We start from the raw sequence: 23,181 nt of genomic DNA, 5'->3' as shown, positions 1-23,181 counted from the left end.
GAAGTTGTTGGCTGAAGTCCAACATAGCCTAATTTGTAGAAATCCCCAAAAGTGTCCCATAATAGAATTGATGATCTAACACTCCAAATATTTCGTGAAACATCTCTTTTTATGCTGAAAAGATCTGAAATGTAAAATGTACATTCTAAAGGACCCTTTTCAGAATGAAAAAAAATAAAAGGTGTTGACTAAATTTTTCTAAAACTATCTTCTGTAAGAAGTTTTATTGCATATTATAAATTAAAATTATATCTTGAGAAAAGTAGTTGTGGTTTGTATTAAAAAAACCTATGTTTTAATCTCTTCATCAATATATTTTAAAAAATTTATGGTATTTACAATTTTAATCATATTATATAAAGATAAATTATATAAAATGGTATTAAAAGAAAGTGATTTTTCTGTGTGGAGAGGAAAGAGAGACCATAAGAAGAGGAGCATGATTTCTTCCTTCTTCTTTCCCAACATTACTTTGGTGAGTTTTCAAGATCAACAATCATGCAGAATTTTGTTTTTTTATCTGTACTGAACTAAACTACACAGAAGAAAACATAAACTTGTAACAAAACAAATACATCAAAACAAAACACAAGAAAATTCGACACTAATTAGTCATGGACAAATTGTTGAGTTCATTGCAGAGATATAACATCAATTAGACTTGAGTCTAATTGTATAAAGAATTGACAGCACTCTGTATCCGAAACTTTAAGTAATAGATCTTCAAAATTATATGATACTCTACTTTATCATTTCTATCCAATGTAGGACTTAGACTCACATTTAAAATTCTAACACAAGTTTATATAAAATATCATATCATCATTTTGTTCCAAAACCTTTGAGTAATGGTTTATGGATCTTTCTACTTGTTAGTTATCTTAACATGTGTGTATAAAAATAACTCTGAGAACTTTGAAGAATAGTTTCTAATATTTATGATAAGGAATTGATTAAATGAATGGATTGCAAGTGTTGTTGAATTCAGATGTATACAATTCTAACTAGGTAATCACAAATTGTAACAGCTATTTATTTTCTCTTAACCATTTTGGTGAAGTTCTAAGGGCCTAGAAGTGAAAGACCATAGGCAGCAGGAAGTGACAAGAGCTTCTTGACTTTTCCTACATAAGCCCTTTTTGTGAAGTTATTATAGTCATTGGCTTCAATAGAATCTAATATTTGCCTATACAACAACAGTGATGCCCACACTGGCCACCTGCTAGCAGAGTTTAGCTCTGCAACTCCTTTCTCTGCCTCATCAAAAAACATCCTTGCCCTCTTTATCTGTCCCTTCATGAATTTCCTCCATTTCTCTGTAACTTTACCCCGGAAAATGTCATCATCTGAAAGCCCAGCTTTTGCCAATTCATCTTGTGGCAGATATACTCTTCCTCTTCTGGCACTGCAATCATAAAAAACTACACCAAATTAGACAACATGATTTCAATGCTATGGACAACTAAAACTAGAGTCTAACATTTTACACTGTTAACCATCAGATTTCCGCAAGATCATGCAACAAACTTCTACACTATTGGTGCATATATTATTTAAACGTTGTCTGGCATAGGCCTAGTTTATATTGTTTTTTAGTTATCTTGCTATTTGCTTTTCATTTCTTGGCAAGTTATGGTGAGATGCCCTTAGATGAAAAACATGTTAAATGTCATTTCTTTATTGAAACTTACTCTTCTCCCACATCTCTGAGTATGTTGGTGAGTTGATTTGCAATGCCTAGAGCCAATGCAGCATTATAAATGCACTCTGTTGAAGCCTTTGAATCTGGTGCTATCCCCATTACTGGCACACTCATAAGGCCTACTGTTCCAGCAACATAGTAGCAGTAAAGGTACAGTTCATCAAAGTTTTCGTATCTTGACTTCTTAAGGTCCATCCTCATTCCTTCGATCATGTCCTTAAAGGGCTGTTTCAAAGAACAATTCGATTTCATTAGAATCAGTTTCAGCACACAAGTTTCACAATTTTGTTTTATCAGAATCAATGACTCCTCTACTTCATTTCATCCGTGTATTCTTCAGTAATAAAGGTTTGCATCAAAGGTCAACATAAATTACCAAAATAAAACTCTAATTTTCACTAAGGAATAACACAAAAAGTAGCATGTAAGTATAGTCCAAAAAGGGTGTAAAGCTCAATCTTTGATTTGGCATTTAAAGTACCTGAATATCAACTGGGTACTTTGAGACAGTATGTGAGAGAGCAGCATCATACATATCATAGGGTCGACCTTCAAAAACATCAGTTAATCGTTGCTCCCACCTGTCCAAGGCACCAGGGGTGATGTGTGAAGAGTTTGGCCCATCAACCAGTTCATCAGTTCTTCTGCACCAAACTGTAACAAACAATGAGGTTGTCAAATCCAAAACAAATCTCAGTGGAGAACCTGAAAGTAGCAGTAAGAAATGTAATCTAATCTGATTACAGATACCATAAATTGCCCAAATGGCTTTTCGTCGCTCTGCAGTCATCAATTGTGTGCCTAAAAAGTTTACATTTTGAAGAGAATTGGTCAGGACAATGAACAAACAATGATTCTATATCATGTAATGTAACAATTTCTTAGAAAAGGGGAAAAAAAGAAACAAGTACTACCTAAGTAAAATGTCTTGGCATACTCAGCACAGACTTCACCACACCGAGCATAAGCCATATTCAACAGATCCCCATTGGTGAAATCAGCTACAACATCTTTGTCGAAATCTAAACCAATGTTTGCACCCCTTTTGTTCTCTTTCACAAGAGCTGCTTGCTTCAGCACGACATCATAGACCCTCTCCTCCGACGATCTTGAAGTGTCAGCTGCCACTGCACTGGAAAAAGCAGAAACCCCACTGGCAAAGCTGAGTCCTGAGAACCTTCTTTGGTTTCTTTCACCACTGCTACTCCTCCCTGCAAAGCTCACCAAGGAGTTGATGTTCTCTTTGGGCCCACAACTCACCCAAACAAGAACACCAGTCATCTCAAGAACAGGGAAACTTTCTTCCTTCCACTACTTCAGGTGCAGCTTCACTAGTGAAGAATGAAAATGAAGAAACCTTTGAGAATAATGCAGTTTGGTTTGAGAATAAGGTTGTTTGTTTTCTGAGGTTGTAACTAAATTCAGAAACTGAACAAGGATATAAAGGAAAGAGATTGTGATTGTAATGAAACCCATAGCCTACACATGTCAAAATGTATGGACAGTGTCCTTGTAATCCTCAATGTGATCAACTTGAGATCATCTTCTTTGTCTTTTACGCCAACACTCTCTCTATTTTTAAGCCACAATTTTATTTTCTTTTTCTATAATATAAAAATATAAAATTTATCGTTTTAGAAATTCTGAGTTCTAAATAATATTTTTGTTTATTTTTTAAATTTTTTTCACCACTCATTTCTTTCCTTGTTTATTCCAAGTATTCATAGATTTCGTGTTTACGTGTGGTCCTATGTTTTGGTTTGCTTGCGTTGTATTTACAAAATTTGATGGCTCAAACGTCTTTCAAATTCTTTTCGTTTGCATTTCTCTGTCCAAAAATTCAGAATCGCAAATTTTCTGTTCACATTCAAATTATGTCTTCACACACATTTTGTATTAAAATTTTAAAACATTATATTTTTATCATTTAATTTTTCATTGATCTGTTAAATATGTAATGAAATATAATAAAACGTAATTAAGAAAAACAAAGCGATATTCTTTTAATCGATTTTTTTGAAATGACCCCGTTTTGAGTACATTGTACTTTTCTTTTTTATTTTTCATGACGCTTTAACATATTTTAAATTGAAAAAAAATGAAGGTAGCATATAAAAAAAAAACTAATAAACTCATAAAATAATAATAGTTTAATACATATTGTTAAAATATGTTAAATTGAAAAAAAAAATAAACGAAGGTAGCATATAAAAAAAATTACTAATAAACTCATAAAATAGTAATAGTTTAACTATAAAATATGTAACTATACTAATTTTATTTTGTATAAATTATTTTCGAGAATAGCGAAAAAATATGTTACAATAAAACCAACAAAATATACATTTTTTTAAGAACATAGAAAAGAGATTCAATCACTAGTGTAAAAAGGATTTTAGACGTATATTATTTTGGTCTTTTAACGACAAATCGAGACCTGACGTCTTTGTGGGTGACGTTAATCAAACGTCGGACTGGATATACCCGACGTCTATATAGACATCGAATGTGTATATAACAAACGTCTATATAGACGTCGGCTGTATCCATATCCGACGTCTATAGGCCTTGGAACGTTTTGTCCACTATAACTCATTGGATGTATGTTTGTCCAATAACAGATGCATACTTAAAAGCCAAAAACATGCAAACGCAAAAGCCAATAACATATATACACAAAAGACAATATAACACACATATAATAAAAGTTTTCAACAAAGAAGCTAACATTTTTAGCATATCAAAAAAGCAATGGAGGAAAATGGAGGACTGCACGCCCAAAAACGTAGGCCAAAAAGGGTCAAGAACGTCGCCTAAGAACACGCCACAAACTGCACCAAAATGCAACGAAAACGAATTTTAATCGGTTCAAATGGAAGATATTTCTTCAAAGAGTAATTTAATTGGAGTAAAAGTAAAATTAAACGGTCCAAAAGAGAGAAAACGCGAGGAGGAAGACGTTGGAGCCCTCACTAATATGACGTTTTTATGATTTAAAAATTAATATTCGTGGGGCATATAGATGTCGGTTAATTTGGACACCGACATCTAATTGAACTTTTCACCTACCTTATATTTAGTTTAGTATAAAATTTGTGGACCGAGAGACTGATTTGACGGATGTGTCTTTATCTTTTTTAGTCGTTTGCGTCGTTTACTTTTCTACGAACTAACGTGTTCGTTCTTCTTCAACCTTAACCGTTCGTTTTTCTTGAACTGCAATATGATCAGAGTCAGTACAAATATTATGTCAAATTTCGAAACACATTAAGAACACTTCGTTTTATACAAAATGATTCTATAAAATTATAGATATTTTCTAACAAAAATTAGATATATTTCACTAAGAGCATCCGTAAAACCATGATGCTACTCTTTCCTACCACAACCTTGATGCCAATTCGGTTGTATGAAAGATTCGGCGAAGGAATATGACAAGTTTGGAAGTTTGTCATCACAACTTAATTAAAAATATTATTATGTGTCTTTCTTATGAGTTATGTAATACTAAAAGGTGATTATATATTATTAGATTAATGACAAGTCTGGTTCCAGTTTTTGTACTTTAATTAGTGATATAAGTGTCAAAATGTGTTTAACAAGTATTTAAGAGAGATTTCACTCTCACAACTACAAAAATGTATGTTATGTTATCGTTAACATAAGTACAATCAGGCTGTTTGAAAAATCAAATCCCAGGTCGGCAATTATAAGGTTTATTTTCGGGTTTCTAACGTGAGTATGTAGATTGTTCTGGGAGAAGGTTTGGTTTGATACATACGTTTTCTTAATTTTATTTTTCTAAAAGTTATTAATTATAGGAAAGTATTTTTAAGCATTTATGAGGTATGGAGTTTAGCGTAGTTTAAGATAATGAAGGTTGGTGTGACTTAAAGGTGGAAGTGAAGGATATGCTTTCATGCACTTTTGGAATCTGGAAGTAGCTTGATTGTCGTTTTGTTCAGAAATTGATGATAGTGGTGGATGCATGTGGTCATGTGGGCAACCGGGTATACGTAGCTATGCGATCAGCACAACACCACGATAACCATTCATAGCCAAAGAATGCTGCAGCAACTCTTATCATCATCAAACAACAATTTGGTCACAAAAACAGTATTAATAATGTTTCATACGTAATATGTTATTCAACGTCTAATGTTCAATCACGCTATCACATTTTTTTGAATGAAATTTTGATAACACTTTTTTGACAACTTTTTTTTACAACGAGATACGTGTCATCATTTTATTGGTCTATTTGAATTTATGTTTAAAAGTATTAAAAATAGACCAACCACACGCTGTCACGTATGCGTTGTAAAAAAATTATTAAAAAAATATTGTTAAAAAAAGTTTTTCCTTTCTGAAAACAATTCATATATAATACAAAATTTATGTCCATTTTCTAATAAAAGAAAAAACCTCGTAATGCGGTTACAATATCACAGGAAACTAGATTTTACAAAGAAGAAATTTATATATATGTATTATATTTAGTTATTTGTAGAACGATGTTAATTTTATAGTTTTATTCTTAGTCATGTTCTCTAGTCTGATTATAAGGTACTTTTTTAGTGCATTTTCTTTATTTATTTTTAGTTTTACCTTTATCTTAAGGATCTTTAAATGAGAGTTAATTTAAGAATTTAAGTTTAAAATTTTTACAGATTATAATTATTTTGATAAAAATTATTATTATACGATTTTTGATTACATTGAATTAGTCCACACACATATAAATATTGCCTAAACAGAAAATACCATAATTATTATAGGTGTGGTTTAGAAACTTTCAACGACATTTTTTTTAAGTATTGTCTTTAAAATGGATGGACAAAATGTTGTAGAAAACCGACAGAATCATGAACAAAATTTCTTAAGGTGTCTAGATTCACTATTCTTAAGGATTTATTTGTGATGTTGTACAAGTCTCCTAGATACAACAAGAACTTCTTTTCTCAAAATGTCTAAAGATCTCAGAACTAGAAAGGAACTCTGAACAGAGTATAAGAATAACTAAAAGAAGAGGAGAATGAAAAAACATGATTTTTAGTGTGTCTTGAAATGGAGGAAGAGTTCTCTATTTATAGAATTAAGAGAGAATAAAATCAATAAAAGAAAATAAAAACAATAAATGATTTTTCCGTTGGAGCTTTAAATTTTTTTTAATTGTTACTTCATAAAACTTTTGATAACGATGCAACCATAAAACAATTTTTCAAAGTTGCAAGTAACGTTACATGCCTACGTTCTTTTGCAATAATTATAATATATTATAACTCAAAACATTAAAAGTGTGGTCTCTTGACAACACTTTAGGCTGAGTTTATTTTTGTACATGTCAACATTTTAGACGAACTTATCTCAAAAACTTGATAACCTTATGATCACTTTTGGAAAATACTTAGTTGATAGTAACAATTGTCACTCAATCATACAATTAGAAGCATTACAAATAAATCGACACCATAACTCATTATAAAATATTTGGATCATCTTAATAATTTTATATAAATATAAGTCCATTAAAAATATTATAAAAAGCTAAGCATCTAAAATAGAAATGTAAGTTCACTGTCTAAACAAAATCACATTTTCAATATTAAATTATTTTAGTCGATTTTTTATTTGAGAATTAAGTGTCATTGTGATAATAAAAGAAAAATAGAATTGAGAAGAATGAGGACAAGATAAAAAATACTAAAGACACAAAATTCAGATTACCAAATTTCATTAGACCTAATGAATGATTTTATAACCTCGATCCAACTCTAAGAACAAAGTACATATATTAAAAATATGAGAATTGGTTTCTAATATAATTTTATACAAATACTTTTTTACTAATTAGAGTAATCATAAGCATATAATAAACAAGACTACAAAATTTTCTTAGTATATAAACTAAAATGTTTAGAAAAATTTCTCCAAATATAACACTAAAATAACACACATGCTTAAAGAAGAAATAATCGCCTCAAGAGAGGCAATAAAGTTAAAAATAAAAAATATAAGTGAAAAGAAAACCGTACATAATATGAAATTAATACCCTTAAAAGAAGGATATAGGACCGTAAGAATAACTAATTTCAAGCTCATAAAACAATATTATAATATATATATATATATATATATATATATATATATATATATTTTTTTTTTCAGTTGATACATTTTAGTAAAAGTGTACTAAATTTTAGTAGACAAAAAAAGATATATATTAGATATTTTAATAATTTTTATTTTTAATTTAAAATAAAAAAAGTAAAAAAATATCAAAAATATTCACCTAACCTTAACTCGCATTCTTCACTCATCCAATTTATTTTTCTCTTATCTTCATCCTCTCTCTTACTCACATAGAGCAACTCCGACACCGCAATTTGTTGTTCTTGTTATGCTCATTTATTTGTTTGTCACTTTAATATCAAAATAATTGATGATGTTGATGTTGATTTTCGATCGGAAGGTTGTGTTATATCTTTTTTCTTTTTATTGTTATTAAAATTCGTTTTTAAATTTTAGAAACAGTAGATGATCTGTAGGGAGGTTTGATACTTTGACTATTACATTGTCTCCTTGTTTGGTGGCTTCTTTCTATGATGCCAATTTTCTTTTATTTTTAGGTTGGAATTTGGGAAATTTTTAGGTAAAAATGGTTAAAGTCTCTTGTGCCAATTGTCTTTGTTGTATTAGTTAGATTTCCTCTTTCTAATATTGTCTGCTCCTTTGCTAATGTCTCTATTTTTTTAAAGGATGTTACCTCCTATGGTTCAGCTTCAAAAAAGAAGTTAAAGTTATTGAAGAAAAAAAGAGAGGAAGAAAAAACAATGATAGACAAATTGTTGGAGTTACTAAAGACAAAAATAGGGATCTCGAGACTTATCGAGCAACTAGCTTTCGATAATATAATATACAAGTTTGATCATTAATACACAATAAGTTAGAAGAAATCAAATTTCTTTCTCATCTAATGATTATGAGAGTTTTCAAAAATGTAACCATCTATTTTTTTTCGAAGACAAATGTTCTTTTAGATATCAACAATTTTGCAGTACAATTACATCTTGGACTTTTTCGTTTCCTTTGTTTTTCTACCTCAGTATTTTTTTTTTTGTTTTGCAAGTAAACTCTATTCTATAAATATCTTTAATGTTATTCTTATTCCGTTTGTAACTATTATCACGTTTAACTGAAAAACCACTTTGAAATAAACAATAGAAATTGTAAGCATCGATGTCGTTGTTGAACAATTTTCTTGTGTAAAGAGTTGAATCATTGACATTTTCACGTTCAGGCAAAGATTCATTCAGGTTTTCTTCAATTTCATCATCTTCTCAAACCTTTCCTATTTCATCATCTCCAAATGGTGAATCATCATTTGTAAAAAGCACTACAAGCCAATTACCAATTCTTACGAATGTCATTATGTTTGTTAAAAATTAGAGAAAAGTCCAACATAAAAATATAGTAAAATAAAATAAACACCGAGTAATGATTTTTCACACCAACAATGATTCTTCACCTTGCAATAACTCAAAGCATATCAATTATTTCGTTATTCAAATATTAAGTAAAGCAAATAAAGGAAGTCACCAAACAATGCCACATAATAGTCAAAGTATCCAACCTTCTTACTTCTAAAATTTAAAAACGAAATCTACTAATAATCAGAAGAGAAAAAATATAACACAATCCTCCAATCAAAAATCAACCTCAACCTCATCAATTATTTTTTTGTTATTACAGTGACAAACAAATAAACGAACAGAACAAAAACAATAAATTGCGATGTCATGGGTTGCTGTATGGGAGAGAGATGGAGGATGGAGATGAAAGAGAAATAAATTAGAGAAGTAAAGGAAGTGAGTTAGGATTAAGTGAGCGTTTCTGATTTTTTTTTATTTTAAATTTTGAAAGTATTTCCAATTTTAAAAATATTTTTTGAAATATTGATTTTAAAAAAATGTTTTTATATTTTATATTGGAGGTTTTAAAAAGTATTTATAAATTTGGAAAATGTCTCAAAATATTTTTCAAAATGAGTATTTTGATAGATTTTTTAATCTTAAAAATATTTTTCAGAACATTCCGTTCAAGATGTATTGATTTATTTTAAGTGTTTTGGAAGACATTTTTAAATTCAAAAGTACTTCTCGGAATATTCAATCTAAAATATAAAAAAAAATTTATAAATATTTTTAAAAATATTTTTAGATTTGAATATATTTTTCAGAATATTCAATTCGAAATGTACTTTTTTATACTCGTGCCTTTTATTGCCGATTTCTTTTCTATATCCGGTCTTAAAAAGTATATTTAAAGTTTTTAATGTATATTTTTAAGGATAAAATGGAGATACTATATTTTATGAGGTGCAGGAAGAAATTACTACCTTTTGTTCTTGCTTCAGCGCACAAGCCCAATCCGAATTTTGCTTTGTATATTATGTGCACCTTTTAAAACGTATACTCAGCTAAATAAATTGATTTTTTTTTCAATGAAAGTTGAGATAATTAAGGATAAAAAATAATTCTATATTCATGAATATTATTCACAATTGTCATGTATTTTTTTTTACTAATATTTGATATATTTTGTTAAAATATATCAACTAAAAAAATTTATTTAAGGCAGTAAATCCATTAAATATATTTTATTTAAAGTAAAAGGGAATGCAAGAACAAATTGCCTGTATTTTATCTTTATCTTAAAACAATAAATTTATTTATTTAATAGAAGAAACAACTCAGATTTCATTGTTATCAACCTTATCTTAAAACAATAAATTTAATTAATTAATGATAAAACGTTTTATATCACGTGACCGTGTTTTAGAATTAATATTTTTTATTTGACTTTTTTATTAATATTATTATTTATATTTATTTTTCTAATTATAATTTTATTATATTTTGTTATTATTAAAAAATATGAAACGCATGTATTTCTACTGACAGTTATAAATAATATTTAGTAAATGATGAAAAGGTTTAATATAAAAGTATAATAAAAGAACAGTTGTAAAAAAGAATTCTTCAAAATGATTCTTAAATTAACAATTTTTTCTTATTAATTAATTAATTTAACTTCCCTCGCTGTGAGCCACTTCAAAATTCAAATTGGAGACGCTGCTCAAGCACTCAGGTCAGGCCCTTTCTCAGACTCCGTTTCGATTTTGAACTGAATTCGAAGTTAGGGTTTCTGAATTTCCATGACATGCCGAGGAGTGTGTTCTCCTTCATGATCCGTTTCTTCTTCCGATCCTTCACCAGAGTAATGGGCTGCTTCTTCGCTTGCTTCCGGATCAGAGACACTCGCCGTACGCACACACCGCAATTGATTTCCACCACCAATCGTTCCAACGTAAAATTTCGCATTTCGCATTTGCCTTTCTTCTTTTCACGTATTATTTTTGATTACTTTTTGTTTGTTTGACTGTAATAATTAGAATTTTCTGTGTATGTACCAGGCTGTTGTGACATCTCGGAACAGCTTGCCTTCTTTATTAACTGAAGGTGTTTTTGGTTTCTTTCTTACTGCATTTACGTTTTCTTTTTGTCTTTCATTTCTTTTACTGATTCTGTGTTCTAACTTTTTAGAAGAGAGAGATGATTCTGCTCGGATCGATGGGATGGAGTTTCAGGGAGAATTCCAGGGACTCAAGGACGAGGTATTTTAGTTGTGTTATTAATATTGCTATTGGTATTTTACTATTACTGTAGCTGAAATTATTTTCTTAATGTTTTTATTCAGGTTGTGTTTGATTGTTACAATTTTTGTCTGAACAAGTTAGGGCATAGAGTAAAATAAGATACATATTTTATCTAGTGAATTCGCTTCAAGCTGGGTGAAATGAATAAGCAAACTGTGACATGGTTTAGGTTTTTGAGTTGTTCTTGCGCAGATGTGAAATGTAAATTTTAAGAACCTTCTTGGATGTAGTACTTGAAAATTAAATTGTAAAATAATTCTAGAGGGCTTGATTGATCCCTCTCATAATCTTCTATTTATAATAATAAATTGATACAAGAGTACATGATAATTAGAGTAACCTAGACACAATATAATCATGATAATTAGAGTAACCTAGACACAATATAATGATGATAATTAGAGTAATCTAGACACAATATAATTATGATAATTAGAGTAACTCTAGACACAATATAATTATGATAAATAGGATAAATATCCTAAAAGTAGTATACAAATAAAAATTTGAAGAGCAACATATGATTTTATGAACCTCTTTTGTAAAGATGCTGGAAACAATTGAAAAAGAAGCACTGTTAGGACCATTAGTTTTTATTCAATTTGGCTTGTTAAAAGCCAGTCATCCATCACATTTCTTATCATCTGCTGTGTATTCATGTTATACATTTTTTGTATCCAAACCCTAAACTGTACATGGAACCATGTATATATCAAATTTCAAATACTTCCAAGTTTCTTTTTGATTACAAGAGTACATGGAACCCTAAACTGTACATTAGTTTTTTTCAAATATTTTGTTCTTACATTTCTGTTTCTGTCAATTGAATTTTGATTGTCTCATTACTTAAACTATTTCTACAGGCTAAGTTTCTTAAAGCTTGTGGGACCTTAACAGGAACACCTATTGAAATTCGCAAAGCATCTGAGAAATTGAAAAAATCACCATCTCCTGATCATGATTCTGACCCTTCAAGATTTCATTCTTGGCTTCCTAATACGTCTTTTGAGAAACTGCAGCCGGATGTCCAACCATTTGATCCACCAACTCCGATAAAACCTTGCCATGAGTGGGGAAATAGCATGAATTCATTTGAACACACATCAAATAGGTTATTGTTGACTTTGGATTTTTTTTTTGTTAATACTGATATTGAATAATAATGAATTTGAAAGTGACACTTGAGTCAATTTGCATAGTAGGTGAAGCCTTTTACTCAATTTTCATTGTAGTCGGCTTTAGATACATTTTTAACTGGTAGAGTTCTTAATAGAGAAGCTGCATTTTTAACTAATAGAAAATCAGGCAGTTCGTGTTTTTAAGAGAAATGTCCTTCAAATGGTTTCTTCATTCCTTTTATATTTTAGATTTTAAATAATTGCTAATTGTCGGGATGTTTTGGTTGGAACTTGGACTTGTCCACTCGCAATTACATATGAGGGAGAACTAGAACCTGATCAGATGTTAATTTAATTTCTTTTGCAGTTGCGTCTCCAAAGCACAAGATACTCGCGATGACTCTGTTGACTATATAGAAAAAAGTTGTGCAGGGAACCCTCATAGGGAAGATATTTCTGAAAGGAATGCAGCTTTAGTTTCACCTCTGCTACCCTCAAATACTCAGAGAAAGAACAAGTCTGTTCGTTTTGAAAGAGAAACTGACTTGGTATCCTACGGAAGCTCATCAAACGATTGGCATATGAAAGAAAACAAATCACCAAACAATCAAAGTGCATATAAACAATCTCCTTATCCTACCCCGTTGAAGTTATTCGATGAGATGCAAACACCAGGAACTGTGTATCCTGCATCGTTAGAAGAGTTACGTAGTGGCAAGGCTAAGGTTCGGTCCCAGTTTGTCTATCCAACTAACAATCGAGGTGATAATGCCTTCCGATGCAAAATACTAGAGGCTGGGGATTTTAGTTCCGAAGAAGATTCAAGTGAGCTGAGTAATTTGGTTGAGCAATCTCAAAATGGAACTCCTACCCCAGAACAAGGGTTGAAGAAAATTTCAGATGGATATGACAATGAGGAGAAATCAATTTTGTCTGCTAGATTAACTCCTCTGTCAATCATTGATGAGCATTCTCCCATTTCTCTTAAGTGGTGGTATGGCAATGGCATCCCGAATTCCACAACTAAGTACAAGGAGGTATGTTTTGCAATCATTATTTGGTGTTATAAGGTTTTTAAATCTTTATACTCCATCTGATTAGTAGTCTTTGACTGATTGTCCACAGGACCAGAAAGTGAAATGGCATGCAACCCCGTTTGAAGAAAGGCTGGATAAGGCACTGTCTGAGAATGTTATATCTCAAAGGTATCTCAACTTAACAATTGATTGTAATCTATTTATCAGTTAAAAAGGATTAAAGGACCAAAAGAAGGCAAAATCTTTGAACCCATAAAATTTCTTTGAACCACATGACAAGAGTGACAATTTCAGTAAGGGCATGCTAAATGCATTCCTTAGTAATGGTTTATTTTTGTTGACCATAGAAATTTCACTCGAGCTTAACAAATTTGTAGAGTAAATAAATCATTTCTAATGGTTGAAGTATACCCATGCTTGGCATGCCTTGTTGCCACTAATCCTGTGTTTTAATTGTTCCATTTTGATTGGGAATTTGCTGTTTTCATTTTGAAATAATATTTTACTCGTTAATTCTTTAAATATGTATCTGGAAATGTCCTTCTAATTTGTTTTTGATTTACAGGAAGCTTGTTCGAGGGAAACCGGTGGAATTTGATGACATTGAAGAAAATGATAGTGCATCATCTCAGCGGCTATAGTCAAAAGTCATGTTTTATGTGGTGTCATTTTGGTAACTGTATATGTCCATCTCATCTCATTGTAGTATCTTATGTGGGAAGTAATTCAATATTCTGGAAACTAATTGCTAATAAGCATCATTCAGTATGCTGATTGGTCTGCATCAGCTGTTTATTATACAAATTCTGCATTACTGTAGAACTATCTACCAGTCTGCGACAATAGTCTCATCCCTGCGTAAGCACTAACGGCAAAACTTTCCTTCTCAGGAAAGTGAGAAAGCTACTGAATTGTTGAATAAAAAGGGTAGGCAGCTTCTTTTAATATACATTTTTTATCCCACTAGTTGCTGATCATTCTTCGAATAATATATGTTAGTTGTATATTGGAAATGCTGCCATTGATTTTTGACGATAATGGTGTGTCCTTATATTTTTTTTAAAAAAAAGTTGAAAGATCTGGAATTCTTGTACAGAAGTTTTATCGAATAAATTTTAAAGCATTACATGTAAAATCTTGCTTTAGAAGTGCTGCAATAAACCATTCTTGGTGAATATATCTATTTTTAACTCATAAAATCCATAATATTAGCAGAGATAGATACACTCTTGTTCCTATTTATTAAAGTGTAATGCAAATTCTAGAAGAATGTAGAAGCATTTTAGAAAATAGAATTTTAGAAATAGTCTATCTAGAAGGATTCTAGAATCATGTATAAAAATATCTAGGGATACTTATCCATTAGATTTATCTAGATAAGTTTAGAATTATAAGAATGTTTTAGAAAATTCTAGAAGATGAATAATGACCCTTAGATTAATGTTGTAGTGGCAAGATCCTAACCATTGGTTAAGGAGGTGCCACTAGTATAAATAGGGGTGATTGGATCATTTATAAGCAAGCCAAATAAGAAGCCAACATCTACTACAACTAAAACAACTACTACACTTCTTCCAACTACTACTTCTACATCTTACTATCTCTACATTTTCTCTACCTCATCAACTACTCCTTTCACAACCTCAATATACTAACACTATTAAAGGATTATTTCCCTTTATATAAAATAGAGACGTGCATAAAGAGAACACGTTTCTCCATCTGGATTGTTGAAAGATTTAATTTTATTTAAAATTACTTTTCTTATCTAATAGAAAAGTTCAATGATTATATATTTTAAAGATTTGGTGGAAAACGGAACTTAATTAATGTTTGTTTACAATAAAAAATCACTTTAAAAGAAAATTAGTTTTATGAGAAGTTGTTTCAAACAATTTGCAATTATAATCAATTTTTTTTAAAATCTACTTCTGATTATTATTATTATTATGCAAAAACTATAGCAGACACATAAAATGAAAAGTAAGTTTTTCTTAACAAACTACTTTCATACTTTTACTTGAGATTTAAAATTATATTTAAATTCTTAATTTTTACAATTTTTTAATGAAAAATATGAAAAAAATTAAATACGATATTTTTATAAATTTAAAATAAAAAACTTAGAAAGAATACCCGAGAAATTTTTTATAAATAAGTAGAAATTTATTTTAATAATTTTAAGATTAAAATTAAAAAAATGATTTTTTTATAAATTAAATCTTAAATTTAATATCTATTATAATTTATAACCACATGACATTCACAACACAGACCACAGGACTCCTTTTCTTATAACCTTTAAAACACTTTAAAAGACTATTTTTTCATAAATTAATAATAACTTACTAACAAATGAAAAAAATATTTTGTAAAATATATTTTTTAAATAATTTATGGATATTTTTTTTAATGTATTCAGAAAATTATTTTATAAAATCATTTTTCAAAAATAATTTTAATTAAACAAATAGTTTTAAAATATATTAATAAGAGTTAAAATTCAAATTCAAATAAAAAGTTAATATAGAACAAATTTAGTTTGAAATTAAATAAATTTAAGAGGCCTAATCTTTGTTTGTGTAATAGTTTGAGGCTGAATTTTCAATTGTAGAACATGCAATCAGATTTTATGTCTCTATTAACTATTTTAAGGTAACAAATATTTTAATGCATGTAACTATGTAAACTCTGGTTATGTCAATAAAATATATTTTAGGGAAAAAATGAAAAATAAAGAAAATGACAAAATCAAAACCCATTAATATTATCTGAATTGAAAGTTATTTAAGTTAGTTTGTACTAACTATGTTTAATGTATTTTTTAATAGAAACTAAAAAATAAAATAAATGCTTTAAATTTTTTGTCTCTTAACTTATAATAGATACATATAAGTAAATCAACGTGAATTTTAAAATTTCAGGAAATATAAATTATTATTTTTAATTATTTAAAGGAGATAACTTAATTATTTTTATAGTAATTTATAAAGTTAAATATGATTTTATATCTCAACTATAAAATCAAATTAAAATTATTCTGTATAAATTTTGATTGTGTTTGATCATTTCATTTTATAAAACAATAAATTTTATGTGACACGTGACAAACGAGTTTTCACTAAAATATATGCACACCGTTTACACATATCCTTGAAAAGTGTTATTTAATATTCATATATCAATTTCTAATTTTTTTCAAATAGAATAATGAATCTTTTGAAATCGTGTCGTTCCTCTGATTTTCCATCTCCATTCTCAGGATTTCTGCCATTTCTTTTCTTCCTCTAATTCTCTTGAATTTCATCATCTTGGTTCTTCCATATCTATTCAATCATCCAAACACAATCTTCTCACAACTTCTCCTCTGATCATCACAGATCCTCCAGTCATGTCATGGCGTTAATCATGGAGTTGCCAAACTACTTACTAAAGACGGCATGTACTTCGCAAAGACCAAGACGGAAGGCAACTTCAAAATGGAAAAAGACAAGGACAACATCATATCTATTTAGGAAAATATATTTTAACACTATTTTTTGACACTATTTTGATACTGTATATGTGTCAAAATGTGATGGGACGATTTCAAATTAAAAAAAGTTGAGACAGGAGTATGTTTGAAAGAAAAAAACCAATTTTTTTTTTTTAATTTAAAATCATCCAACCACATTTTGACACGTGTGCAATATCAAAATGGTGTAAAAAAATGGTGTTAAAATTTTATTTTCCATTTATGAAACAACTACTTAATCTTCGTACATTCAAATGTCTTGCCAAAATAAATGTATGATTCTTCTCCATTCATCTATCAAATACTTTTATTCTTCCATTGCCAAGTGTTCTACATGCACACCAATCCTTTCATTTTAGATTACATAAATAAATACTCACCTGGCATCCTACTGTCAACATCACCTTTTCTTTCTTAGCTGCACACTTTCATCAACTAAGAGCGTCAGAAAAAGTTAGAAGGAAAAACACGTTTAAAAAATATTTTCGCATAAATGATTTATAAAAAATTATATATATACAATCAATCATGAAGTAGATATTATTATATAAACAATATTTTTAATGTGATTTAGCTCTTTCACTTCAGTCACTATATATAAGAGTGTTACAGAGGAAGCAAAAGTTGTGTTTGGCTCTTTGGCTTCAGTATTGTTTGTTAAAGAGAATCAAAAATGGTGGTTAAGGTGTACGGTCCCCACTGTGCTTCTACCAAACGGGTGCTCGTTTGTCTCGTTGAGAAGGAGATCGAATTTGAGGTTGTCCCTGTCGATGTCACTAAGGGCGAGCACAAAAATCCTGAGTACCTTAAATTACAGGTTCAAAAACTCTTTTTTTTCTCTCTCTCTTGAAGATTCGTTCTTCATCTTCTCATTCATCTTCTTTATTAATCACATCTGCAGCCCTTTGGAGTTGTTCCTGTCATCCAAGATGGAGACTACACTTTATATGGTTAATGACACTTTCATCTCCAAAAGTTTTCCTTTTTTCATTCATGTTTTGTTGAGTGACTAAGGTTAAATTAAAGTCGTTTATTCTCCTAACCTTAAAATCTGTCTGGTTTTTTATCTGTTTGTGCAGAATCACGTGCCATAATGAGGTATTATGCAGAGAAATACAGATCTGAAGGGGTTGAGTTGTTGGGGAGGACAGCAGAAGAGAGAGGTGTTGTGGAACAATGGCTGGAAGTTGAAGCACATAACTTTAATCCACCGGCGTATGATTTGGCCGTGCATGTTCTGTTTGGTCCATTATTAGGCATCACTCCAGATCCAAAGGTGGCAGAAGAGAGTGAAGCAAAGCTGGTGAAGGTGTTGGATGTTTATGAGAAGAGACTGTCAAAGAGCAAGTATCTGGGTGGTGATTTCTTCAGTCTTGCTGATATAAGTCATCTTCCATTCACAGATTACATTGTGAATAAGATGAATAAAGGGTATTTGATTAAAGATAGGAAGCATGTGAGTGATTGGTGGGATGACATAAGCAGTAGACCGTCGTGGAAGAAGGTTATCGAACTCTACCCACCTCCGATATAGTTCTTCAATGGAGTCTGCAGTCATTGTCATCTATCTTTCAACGTGCTTCTTCTCAATAATAAATGTACTTTTATAATTATCAATGAAGTCTGCAATGTAAACCCAAAAATCTCATTTGACAACTACTGTTGTCTGAAATTAAATAAATGTGTGCTGCTTTGAAACCGAGCCTCTTCTTATGTTTTCAGGTTGTATTTTTTTAGAAAAAGTTTGAAAAACATTGAATTAAAATTAGTAAAATATGAAAAACAAACATCATAAGAAATTTTAATTTTTATGAAAGAAATCGACTTTTGTTTGCAGACCCGCGAGTACCCGCAGTACCTGTGGATTTTTAAATACTCGCGATTATTTTTTAAGCGGGTACTCGATAGATAATAAATCAAGTGACGGATACATTTTTATCCGACAGATCAGATTGTAAGTAAGCACTATTCGTGTTCGACTCGATCTGTTGCGATCCTTATATTAGATATTTAAAATTTAATTATAATTAAAAACTAATTTAGAATCAAAGTATCTTTAATGAATATTCACCACTCAGATTTCGATTGACTTTAAAGATTGATAACACCATAAAAAAAAAAAAAAGCTAAAGATTGATAACACCAGAAAAAAGAAGAAGCTAATTTAACATCAAATATCTTTAACAAATATCCATCATTCGGATTTTAACTTTAGAAATTGACAACACCAAAAGAAAAAAAGGACAAAATTAGAAAAGGAGACAAGATTATCAAATATCTTTAACAAATATCCATCATTCGGATTTTAACTTTAGAAATTGACAACACCAAAAGAAAAAAAGGACAAAATTAGAAAAGGAGATAAGATTAAATTGTGAAAGTGTGAAATCCACCCACAAAATATTCAAATTAAAACCTTAAAGCAATTATATGTTATGGTATATCTTATTCATTTTCATTCAATATATATATATATATATATATATATATATATATATATATATATATATAATTCTATACTTGTATTTTTCATAATAATACTTTTATTTTTTTACTTTATACTTTCTACCTTTTAATTGAGATAAAACATAAAGTTTTTTTGTAATTAAGTTATTTAATATTTTTCATATAAAAATATGAGAAAAGATAAATATTTATTTGAATAAGATGGAATGGGAGTTTATATTTCCTCCATTGAAATGGAATTTCCTTTATTTGTCATTTTATTACAAATATATAAGATGTAAATATGTATTTTAAAATTTTAAGGAATATAAATGTGAGTTATTGTTATCTATTATTTAAAGGAAACAACTCAGTGATTATCATCCATAATTAATATAAAAAATAAAATTTTGAAATGCCATTATTGTGGAAGAGAGGAAGTGATGGTGGTAATCATGAATTGGTATACTACCATTGTCATTGTTACTAAAGAATGCAGTGTAAGTTGGCAAAGATGAAGATGGAAGACAACTTCTTATTGGAAAAGGACAACACAGTATTTAAGAAGCAACCAAAATAAAAGAACTTCCTAAAACTCACCCAATATTGTTTTTTTGCACCTTGCACATAATATTTTCTTTTGGTACGTAAAATACTACTTAATCTAATCATCCAACTAATTTTTTTCTCTTCACATTGTCTGAGGTTAGTGTGAAATTAAAAATTAATAAATGATTATCCCACCCTCATTTCTCACATAATATATATATATATATATATATAAAATTCTATTTATGCAAGTAAATGTTATAAACTATCTCCTGTCAAGATCACTCTTGTTTCTTTGCTGCAGACTTTTATTCAAAGCCAAGAAAAATACATAAAGTTTGAAGTTACAAAGTAAGGATAAACTTCATTCTTATCTCTATTTTGTGTGTCTGCATTTGTTTTTCAAATTTTATACTTTAAATAAAAATATTTTCATATTAAAATAATTATTTTTAAGTAATTGTTTTTAAATTTAATTCTTTCTTTTTAATTATGAAATTACATACGAAAAATAAATAAAAAATATTTATAGTAAAATTATAAAATTATTTATATTTAATTTAATAATAATAATTTTATTATATTTTATTATTAAAAAAATAAATACAAATGCATATGTGCTTTTAATTGTATTAATAAAGTACATAGGAAATTAATAATTATATTTTTTATGTAATCAATTACATTAATATACTATTTAATTTAGGTTAAAAAGCTATGTATTTATTTTTTAAAATTATAGCTAGGATGTGAAAACAGTATGGTGTATTACTGATGATGAAAATCACTGTTATCCGATGCAAATAGATCAAACTGAGTGTTTTGGGTGAATAAAATCTAATTGATTCTAATATTAAGCTTTGTCAGCTCTTGTTTAAGCTTCTGAATGCTAAACTTGATACAATATTACATTCATGATCGTGTTAAAATTTTCTATAATCCTCCTCACTTGTTCCTTTGCTGCTGCCAACATTCTTCAGTCATTTGATTCATATATTCATCACTCAATGTATTTTTCACCTTCGCTGCTTTCAACCCGTTTCATTAAAACTGCAATCTTATATTATCTTCAATCAACTTTAGCTATTATAGTCTCTTCACAGGGTCAACTATGGGGCCTTCAAATCTTCGTTGCAAGAAAATATGTATAAACAATATAACAGTGTAGAATTTCAAATTGGAATTTATCGTCCGACACAGGGAATATTGTGTCCCCACAGCAATCGTGCACAGAATAAGTATTTTGGCATGGAATTAAACTTAGTTTAGCTCCAAATGGCGTTGGTTCACCGAATGCATTAACTAAAAGAAAGCGCACGGCATACAAGTTGACAAATTTCTTCTATTAATTTTCTTATCTGCTCCTTAAAAAAAACAAAAACTAGGGAAACTCAAAATTATGTACTCATGGTTCTTAATTTATAGATTTATATTAATTTTTATGTATAATATAATATTCGGGGGCCAAACCCCCGTGAAAAGAGCCTTAATCTCCGGCACTGATTTGGCAGCAAAATGAATGATGAATAGAGATAGAGGAGGAGGAGGAGCTTCCACGAAGCTTTGTTCACTGATACTGAAAAGCGTGTATTTAATCAGAACACAGTTAACATCCTTAGTTGTAGTTTGGTCTTTTGCAGCATGGGAAAACGTGGTGAGGAAGAAGAGTGTGTTGGTTTCAGCTACGATGTGTTCATTAGCTTTCTAGGTGAAGATACTGGGAACAATTTTGTAGGGCATCTCCGTAAAGAGTTGGGTAGGAAGGGAATGGTGACTTTGAATGACGAGAGTGATATGAGGACAGAGGAAGGTCTTTCACCTGCTGTGTGTGAGGCCATTGAAGAATCTAGGATTTTCATCGTTGTGTTTTCTGAGAACTATGCATCTTCCACATGGTGTCTGGATGAACTTGTTAAGATTATCGAACGCACCCACACGAACAGTAAGCAAGTTGTTTACCCAGTGTTCTACCATGTAGATCCCTCAGATATACGGAAAATGAGAAATAGTTTCGGAAAACACATGACGGCACACGAAAATGAGATTGGAAAAGAGTCGCAGAGAATGCAGGCTTGGAGGTCTGCTTTGTCTGAAGCAGTTAACTTGCCGGGGATGCATGTTACCACCGGGTATGTACCTCAACAATTCCATTACAAAATCATTCAATCTTATTTCTATCTCATCCTATATATAACTGACTTGATTGTTTAATGTAATGTTTCTATTTTATATATGAGATGACAAACAACACAAAATCATCTCAGTTAAAATTTTATCAAATTTAAACTTCTCTAACTTTTCCAGCTTCAAATTGTGTATTCATAACGGGTAATCATTATTGTTTTGTGCTACTGATTATTAACATTAATGGTTATTATCTAGTACAATACAATGCTTAGTTTTTAACAAAAGAGATACAGATATTGATAGATATCAAACAAACAAATTAATTAATACGTTCTGCTCCTATAGGTATGAAAACAATTTTATTGAAAAAATTGTTAAGAAAGTTCGTAAAAGCATAGCTCCTAAGCCTTTGTCTACCGGTGAAAATCTTGTTGGACTGGAGCCCCACATAGAAGAGGTTATGTCACTTTTGGATATGAATAATGATAAAACTGTAAGGATGTTGGGCATATATGGGCTTGGTGGAATTGGAAAAACGGAACTTGCCAAAGCTTTGTATGACAAAATTGTGCAAAACTTTGATGCTGCAAGTTTTCTTGCCGGTGTTAGAGAAAAATCAAACACAATCAATGGCATGGAAGAACTGCAAAAGACACTTTTATCTGAGATGTTAGAGGAGTCGGAAACTATGTTGGGAAGTACCAATAAAGGAATTTATGAAATAAAACGAAAGCTTTGCCGAAAGAAAGTTCTTTTGGTTCTTGACGACGTTGACGATAAAGAGGAGTTAGAAAATTTGGCAGGAGGTTGTGATTGGTTTGGTGTAGGTAGTAGGATTATTATTACGACAAGGGAAAAAGATGTCCTAATTGCTCACCATGTTGGACATATTTATGAAATGAAGGAACTTGATGAACAACATTCTTTGGAGCTCTTTTGTTGGAATGCCTTCGGACAAGGTTGTCCTAAAA

The 23,181-nt window shown here is 29.9% G+C and overlaps 4 protein-coding genes across 4 annotated transcripts in view; 3 read left to right on the top strand and 1 right to left on the bottom strand.

Annotated features, from left to right (window-relative positions):
- Positions 1 to 949: 949 nt before the first annotated feature.
- Positions 950 to 3,137, bottom strand: LOC106762898 (phytoene synthase 2, chloroplastic). Its single transcript, XM_022781870.1, has 4 exons — positions 2,617 to 3,137; positions 2,184 to 2,503; positions 1,692 to 1,927; positions 950 to 1,405 (listed from the first exon to the last, which is right to left on the bottom strand). Exons 1-4 carry the CDS (start codon positions 2,981 to 2,983, stop codon positions 1,063 to 1,065), a joined length of 1,266 nt encoding a protein of 421 aa, XP_022637591.1. The 5' UTR covers positions 2,984 to 3,137; the 3' UTR covers positions 950 to 1,062.
- Positions 3,138 to 10,814: 7,677 nt separating this feature from the next.
- LOC106764199 (protein JASON) lies at positions 10,815 to 14,520 on the top strand. The gene is made up of 7 exons (XM_014648441.2): positions 10,815 to 11,071; positions 11,178 to 11,223; positions 11,308 to 11,378; positions 12,284 to 12,531; positions 12,906 to 13,575; positions 13,664 to 13,743; positions 14,141 to 14,520. Exons 1-7 carry the CDS (start codon positions 10,925 to 10,927, stop codon positions 14,214 to 14,216), a joined length of 1,338 nt encoding a protein of 445 aa, XP_014503927.1. The 5' UTR covers positions 10,815 to 10,924; the 3' UTR covers positions 14,217 to 14,520.
- Positions 14,521 to 17,684: 3,164 nt separating this feature from the next.
- LOC106764119 (glutathione S-transferase F9) lies at positions 17,685 to 18,791 on the top strand. Its single transcript, XM_014648346.2, has 3 exons — positions 17,685 to 17,906; positions 17,991 to 18,039; positions 18,169 to 18,791. The coding sequence occupies exons 1-3, from the start codon at positions 17,763 to 17,765 to the stop codon at positions 18,621 to 18,623; spliced, it is 648 nt and encodes a 215-aa protein (XP_014503832.1). The 5' UTR covers positions 17,685 to 17,762; the 3' UTR covers positions 18,624 to 18,791.
- A 2,893-nt stretch (positions 18,792 to 21,684) lies between these two features.
- LOC106763241 (TMV resistance protein N-like) overlaps positions 21,685 to 23,181 on the top strand; it is a 5,585-nt gene continuing 4,088 nt past the window's right edge. Inside the window, exons 1-2 of the mRNA XM_022781692.1 lie at positions 21,685 to 22,212; positions 22,556 to 23,169. Of these exons, the coding sequence (XP_022637413.1) occupies positions 21,725 to 22,212; positions 22,556 to 23,169 (1,102 nt within the window). The 5' untranslated portion in view covers positions 21,685 to 21,724. The remainder of the gene's footprint in view (positions 22,213 to 22,555; positions 23,170 to 23,181) is intronic.

This window comes from Vigna radiata, chromosome 6 (genome assembly GCF_000741045.1).
Source record: "Vigna radiata var. radiata cultivar VC1973A chromosome 6, Vradiata_ver6, whole genome shotgun sequence".
NCBI lineage: Eukaryota > Viridiplantae > Streptophyta > Magnoliopsida > Fabales > Fabaceae > Vigna > Vigna radiata.
Note: the sequence above shows the minus strand (reverse complement) of the source record. Positions and strands in the feature narration are given on the sequence as shown.